The following is a 7,221-nucleotide window of genomic DNA, read 5'->3' as shown; positions in this document are numbered from 1 at the left end:
AGCTTTACATGATTCTTCAATTGCTAGGCTATCTAGTCGGAATGATGCATCCAAATTAACCTATGTGTATTGGGCATCCACGTGTATTACATTAGGCATGTTGTACATGTCCGAATGATATGCAATTTTACAAATGTTCGCACTTTTATGTTACTTTAGGGCACATTAAACAAATATGGGCAGGGAATTTGTTTGTGAAAATTGATCTTTAATTACATATTCTATAAGTATTTTGTGAAAACTACGCCTTAAAAATAGTTTCTAGAAGTTTTATGTGAAAATTGTGTCTTGAAAGTGCTTTCTGGAAGTATTTTGTGAAAATAATGCCTCAAAAGTACTTTCTGGAAGTATTTTGTGTAAACTGCACCTTAAAGGTACTTTCTAGAAGTATTTTGTGTAAAACGTGCCTTAAAAGTACTTTCTGAAAGTATTGTATAAACCACACCTTAAAAATACTTTATGGAAGTATTTTGTGTAAACTGCACTTTAAAAGCACTTTCTAGAAGTATTTTATGAAAATGGCACCTTAAAAGTACTTTCTATAAGTATTTTGTGTAAACTACACATTGAAAGTGCTTTCTGGAAGTAATTTGTGAAATCTGCATAGTAAAAGCACTTTTTGATAGTATTTTGTTATTTATCAATATTATTCATTATTTGTTGTTGTTATTATTATTATTATTATTATTATTAATTAGATTCACGTGGATTCTTAGTTGAAATGTATAATATAACACGTGAAAAGCATTGTATATATGCATGAGTGAAGTAAATGTTAAAATTGTCATTTGTATAAATACAAATACTTGTGGGGAAAGTAGCTTTCCAAACATTCCCACCCCAATAAATACTTAAAAACATAATAAGTGATTTAAAAAATGAATTACCAAACAACTTTGTTAGAATAAGTACTTCTAAAAAATATTTATTTATTATGAAATACTTGTTCTTTTAAATTTTAACAAATACTTAGTCATAAAATGAGCCTTTAAGGCTTAAGGCGGCAGTCAGCAGATGTGAGCTCGGTCTAAATTGCTGCTACGCGGTTACGTGGAATCGGAAGGCAAAAACTGCCGCCTTTTCATCCAATACCTGATCCCCACCCTCCACCCAGTTCATATCTACGCTCATTCCTGGAAGGACTTCCGAAGGACGTGAGTGCTTCTCCTTCTCTCGTGATTTGTGAATACGCATGGGTTGGGTGTTCATAAGGAAACTTATTAAGTCCATCGTTGGAGAGCGCGTTTGGCCGTTTGAGAGGGCTTCTGCGTTAGAGGTAAATTCTAATTGAATTTTATTTTATTTTACTTAATTTTCACTCAAATCAAATAAAATAAGGTACTAAGGTGGGACTTGAAACGAAAATGAATCAGAATTTCCATTCAAATCATTTGCACTACCATAATCATTTGCGCTGCAACAGTGTGAAACACGCAGAAACTGCATACAAATATGAAATGACGCCGTTTCTTTGAAGTCCATTTCCTGATTCAGACTTCATACGTAACGTAAATTTTCATTTTCTAGGTCTCACCCCTTTTCTCTTCTTCTTCAATCTTCTCTCGCCAAATCTTTGTTTCACCTTTCATGGCGAATTATAACATATACACACATGAAAGCTATGCACCTTCTGCTTCTCCAATGTGCTACGCTCAGCAATACTCTTCTTCCCACCAGTCATACGGACAGTCTTCCTCGTATGGGTACTCTTCGGCTCTTGCTCCAAGCTATGCTCCGTATTTTCCACCGGGGACGCACCCGGACATTATTAGAAGTTTTCAGATGATCGATAGGGACCGAAGTGGGTTTGTTGACGAGAATGAGTTGCAGGAGGTGCTTTCTTGGGGTTATCAGAAGTTCAGTCTCCGGACAATTCGGTTGCTTATGTTTCTTTTCAAGAATCCTACCGAGCCTTCGAGGATAGGTGAGAGTGAGAGTTCTCCCTTTTTTCTTAGTTTTATTGAAAATTTATATGGGTTTGAAGTTCTCTGACGTTCATATACTCTCCTGTTACAGGGCCTGTTGAGTTTGCTGCCCTATGGAATTGTCTTGGGCAATGGCGAGTAAGTAGTTTTTCTTGGTTTCTCCTTACTCTTCTAGATTAATGGTTAAATCTTAAGTGGAATAAAAATACCTAGTAAGTTGAATGCTTGATGGCCCCATTTGGAAGACATTTATAGCTTCCAGAATTAAAAATTTCAGAGAAACAAACTTTACTAAATAATAGCACATTTTTGAAAATATAAATATCTTTGAATCCCTACCATTTTTGTGTTTTTGGAGATCCAGTTCACCCTGAGTCTGAGGATTGCAGCCGTTGATTTCATGAAACAAGTAGCATTGGCATTTAGTGCTAGGGATAGGCTTTCCAGAGCCACCTGAAACATTTGAGAATCTTTTTAGTAGTAGGGGAATTTACTGCCTTAAAGGCAGTACCTTAAGTGGTGCTCCTTGCCTTTGATTGTTATCATATTTTCTTTGTCATCATGTGGATAGATTTTTTCCAATAAATATCTCTTTATGCTTAAGATTCCTTAGAGTGCACCATCTCCAAATTCAAGAATACTCCTATCTCCCCCTTTGATTCATTGTTACTTGTTAGGATTTCTCAGTATTTTGGGTTTCTTAGAGGTTTATGAGACCATGAGATTTCTGATATATTTGTGAATATCTTTAAAAATGTTTTTCTTGACCCAATTGGAATTGGTTGTGGCATTTGGTCTGCTGACAGTAAAGGAGCAGTTTCATACTTTCATTCTTATCTTGATTTCAGACTGTTAACAAGGATGCTTTAATCCTTAGGATAATTTCTGGTAAAACTTTATCTTGCTGTGTCCTCCACAAAAAAATTAGGACTGCAAATTTACTGATTTTCTAATCGAATTGGGTATCCAGATTTTTTAATGAATCAAAATCGAATTTATGTTTTTACATACCCACATCTGATCCATTTGCAGCCCTAATTGATAAACCTATTTTTGTTTGGAATATTGGTGCTCAGAGTGAATATCTTTGATCAAAGTACTCCCAAGATCAGCTAAATCATCTACTATGGCCTTGCTAGGGTATGGGAGGAATGAGCTGTACTTGGGGTTTGTTGTTTTTTGGTTTCAGTTTTGGTTGGGTTTTTGTTATCTATAACATTATTTATCTTTTATCTTGCTTGCCTCTTTTGAGGCTTTGTTGTTAGTGCTGTCAATTGATCAGGTGTGGTCTGGTGTGGGATCTGGTTCTGCACCAGTCCCTATAGGGTCTGTAATTCGGACTATTGGGTCTGACCCAATAAAACCTGATTATAATAATTGGTAGCCATATTTTGGACCTATAATTTGACAATTAACCTACTTATTTGTTAAATGGACACATTTGGAGTTTTGGACATCATAATATGATAATATTACAGGTATTTCATGAGGACAAAGTATTTTTTTATGGTGAAAAAGAAAATAGGTATTAGATTGGGAGTATCTTAACATGCCAATGTACATATACATAACCATATACACAATTATACATATAGTCAGTTTGGGTTTTAGTTGGTTTGGAACAACCAAAATGGTCCTGAGCCAATAATAATAATGACATCTAATGCAGACCCAGATCCTATATAATTGGGTCAGTTCTGTTCAGGACTGTCAGGTCTGCACCCTATATAATTCGGTTGCTTGTACCTTCTCTCTTTTAATAATAAAACATTTTTATTATGATCCTGAATATAAAGAGAAGATAAAAGAAAAAAGTGAGACATATTCCTTCTTCTATTGGGAAATAAACCCTTTATATTTGAACTATGAATGGGGGGGGGTTTGCTTTGAATGTAAGCCACCCAAGTTAAACGAGTATAGTGGTATAGTCCAAGTTGAGCAACCATACTCCCAATCAGTTTTCTACTATCCTTTCATAAGTAGTCTCTTTATGATTTCTGCTAGTTCTGTCTAGTTATATACATTTTTCTAAGGATTTTGATTGTGATTCCTGTGCTCTTTTTGGTCTGCAGGTCATCTTTGAGAGATTTGATAGGGATCGGAGTGGGAGAATTGACTCAATGGAACTAAGGGATGCCCTGTATAGTCTAGGATATGCTGTCCCACCTTCAGTTCTCCAAGTTCTGATCTCTAAGTACGATTGTGGAAGTGAACAGAATGGACAATTAAACTTTGACAGCTTTACTGAGTAAGTCTGTTTTCTGGAGAACATTATATTCAACCCTTAGGAGTTCATATGTGTCAATATCTCTGATATTATTTTTTGCTGATATGCAGGTGTGGGATGATTGTGAAGGTGAGCTAAAAGTTCATTGATTTAATATTTTTATAACAAAACAATATCTATGGAAAGGATAATAGAAATAAAGAAACATGACACAGGAGACTCGCCACTAAGCCATAAACGATTCACCTTTTTACAATATTACCATTGGCCATTGCCAAAACTTGGTACCTACCAATTTTCAAATCCGGAAGATGGCCAAGACTTGTATTTGTTGAAGTTGCTTTCCTTGATTACCCCTGAGGATTATTAGACCATCCTTCATTATGATTTATAAAATACTCTCAGGTTGTGGCAGTGATTAAAAGGCATGCCTAGGCACATAGGTGAAGCACATTTTAGGGTATGCACCTTGCCTCAGTCCTAGGTGCAGCACTTTCAAAAGGTGCGCACCTGGTGTGCCTAGGCATGCGCCTAGTGCACCTTGTGCTTCAGTCCAGGTGTGAGCTGTTTGAAAATTTATGCATTTTTTTCTGTTTTTTTGTGCTTAGCAGATGGACCAGGGGCTTAAATTCTTCCCCAAGACAAGCTCAATCAAGTCCATATCAGGGTCTTAAATTCTTAATCCCTATAAAAAAGGTTTTATAACTTTAAGTGTCTTTTAAAAATATCTTTTATTAGGATGAATGAATGAGCAACATTAGCAAATATGGGGTTTTCTACCTTGAGGGGTTGGTACAAAGGCGGCTCGTGGAACAAGAATGCATAATGTTTAAACACCACATAGTTATTTATAGTAATACAATTGGGGAAAAGAACTTTTACATGCTTGAATATGTTTTATATGTCATGCTTGATTAATTTTTAAAGTTTCATTTTAAATATCTTTTACATGCTATGTTTATGTATTTTAATTTGAGATAATAGTTTTTTAAACATTTATTTTAAAACTTAAGTTTATATTTTTAATTAATATTGTGTTTAATATTTTTAATATTTTGCAATTTTTTGGCATTTTTTGAAATTTTTAGCATTTTTATGCCTTAAAAAATGCACATGTGATGTGCCTCACCTTGTGCCTTGTGCCTTGGGTGCAAAATGGCCCTTGTGCTTGAAAAACACTTGGGTTGTGGAATCAGGTTTCTCATTGAGCAGGCTTTGAAATCAACCCCAATGATATCTGCCACTAAACCACTAATAGATTCTAGAAGCCATTACAAACTTGGGGAGGGGATTTAGGACATGGCTACTGAGAATCAGTCTAGAGTACTGCTAAATCAGGCCCTCCTCAAACTCATTTTGGATAAGGTCTGAGGGATGAAGCTCTCCTTTTTTTTACTGTATTTAGTCTTATCTACTCATCCTATTTCTTATAAGCTTCTACGTTTCATTTATCCCAAATTTCACCAGAATGCCATATGACCAGGAAATTGTATTTGAGGGATTCCTTGTATGACAGCTTTAATCATATATTCCAGTAGAATCCTGTTTGCTTAGATAGGCGTGTGTCTTGATCTTCTTTCCTTTTGTAGTTCTTTATTCTCTATCAGGTTGCTGAATAACAAATACCTTAATTTTCTTTCGGTGACATAACTTTACACTTCTCACTTGTTCTTTCAACTTCAGGGTTTGACTGAAAAGTTCAAGGAGAAAGATCCACACTATACTGGAGCAGCAACACTTACCTATGATACATTCATGGCAATGATCGTTCCATTCCTTGTATCATAGACTGAGTTTTGTTTTGATTCTATTACATTGTATCATATATATTTTTTTGCATGTTACATTGTATCATTCTGTATCATGGAATGTATGTATTTTAATTTTTTTGTTGTTCAGTTTTGAAAGGTATGTGAATAAGACTCTTCAGGGGAGTGGAATGGAGGATGATCATATGCAAATGAAAGAGAACATTTTTCATTTTTCAAGAAACTTAAGTTTTGGAATTGCATAACTGGTCTTTCTGAGATTGCATGCATTGACCAAGGCTGGCTTCCATATTGTGTTTTAGTCGGGCAGTCTAGAGTACTGCTAAAAAGCACCTTAGCCTCAAATTGCATGCATTGACCAAGGCTGGCTTCCATATTGTGTTTTAGTTGTCCAACTTGTCAAAATGAATGAAAGATGCAACCTATATGTTAAGTTTCAAAATCTTTCAATTTTTTTTTTCAAATTTTCTTTTTTTTTTCTGGTAAACCGCATCTTGTCCTGGTTTTAGGCTCAATTTCTTGGTGTGATGGTAAATCATGGGGGGTGAAAAGTATGAGAACGCAGGCTTGAGCGTCAGAGTAGCCACTTTGTGCAGAAAAAAAGAAAAAAAAAAAACATAGGTAAGGTCCATATCTACTCCACCTTCCCAAGAACCTAGATATTTCTGACAAACATTGGGCAATGGCCATTTTTATATATTGTCCCTTTTTAGAGGCTAAGGTGCTTTTTTAGTTGACTTTGCCTGCCAGTGGGATGAGTTTCATGTTAGTTTGTTTCAGAAGCTCACCAAGTTAACCTGATTACATCAACTTTCCTATTATCGTTGACCAAATTAGAACTTCAAATATTAGGATTTTGGGTTCCCTATTCTGCAGTTCTACCTTGTTCAGTAACACAGGTTGTCAAGTATTCAAATATCCACAAGCGTCCAGCATTTCCTGTTGATATGTGGTTGCACGGAGTTTAGCATCCATGACATAACCATGTAATTCTCTTCTATCCACTTAGCATGTGAAACATTTGAACAACACTGCCAGTAATGTATCCCGATATTTCATGTCCTCTTATGTACATTTGAATGGATTTGCTATGCCCTCTCTAAGTAATTTGTTTCATTGAGTTTACTTATAATCATTGTGGGTGATAGGGTTCCCTACAATTCCCAAAGGAGCAACCCCAGATTTCAAAATTCTGCTTCGAATCAGTTCCAAGGGGATCATTGATTCAAATTCAAGTCCATATATGCATTTAGAGGTCTCCTATTATCAGTTCTCTTGACTTATAATCAAGGCTACAGTA

The 7,221-nt window shown here is 35.5% G+C and overlaps 1 protein-coding gene across 2 annotated transcripts; it reads left to right on the top strand.

The window, feature by feature from the left end:
* Positions 1-1,005: 1,005 nt before the first annotated feature.
* On the top strand, positions 1,006-6,144 carry LOC148871216 (Calcium-binding EF-hand family protein). 2 transcript variants are annotated; one of them, XM_088967978.1, is made up of 6 exons: positions 1,006-1,276; positions 1,678-1,924; positions 2,017-2,063; positions 3,998-4,173; positions 4,263-4,281; positions 5,836-6,144. In XM_088967978.1, the coding sequence occupies exons 1-6, from the start codon at positions 1,193-1,195 to the stop codon at positions 5,938-5,940; spliced, it is 678 nt and encodes a 225-aa protein (XP_088824104.1). In that variant the 5' UTR covers positions 1,006-1,192; the 3' UTR covers positions 5,941-6,144. The 2 variants fall into 2 exon arrangements, with proteins under 2 accessions (XP_088824104.1, XP_088824103.1); XM_088967977.1 differs by having other exon boundaries at positions 1,010-1,276; positions 1,528-1,924.
* The last annotated feature ends 1,077 nt before the right edge of the window (positions 6,145-7,221 follow it).

The sequence above is a fragment of the Nelumbo lutea genome, chromosome 2 (genome assembly GCF_056320005.1).
Source record: "Nelumbo lutea isolate HS-2025 chromosome 2, American lotus-T2T, whole genome shotgun sequence".
Lineage (NCBI taxonomy): Eukaryota > Viridiplantae > Streptophyta > Magnoliopsida > Proteales > Nelumbonaceae > Nelumbo > Nelumbo lutea.
This window is presented reverse-complemented; position numbering and strand designations above follow the sequence as displayed.

Bases quoted from the DNA above. Each gene is read 5' to 3' on its own strand.
- LOC148871216 (XM_088967977.1), top strand. From the start codon at position 1,193: ATGGGTTGGGTGTTCATAAGGAAACTTATTAAGTCCATCGTTGGAGAG. The intron at 1,277-1,527 runs GTAAATTCTAAT...TTCATTTTCTAG, and splicing joins AGAGGGCTTCTGCGTTAGAG to GTCTCACCCCTTTTCTCTTC. The intron at 1,925-2,016 runs GTGAGAGTGAGA...CTCCTGTTACAG, and splicing joins TACCGAGCCTTCGAGGATAG to GGCCTGTTGAGTTTGCTGCC.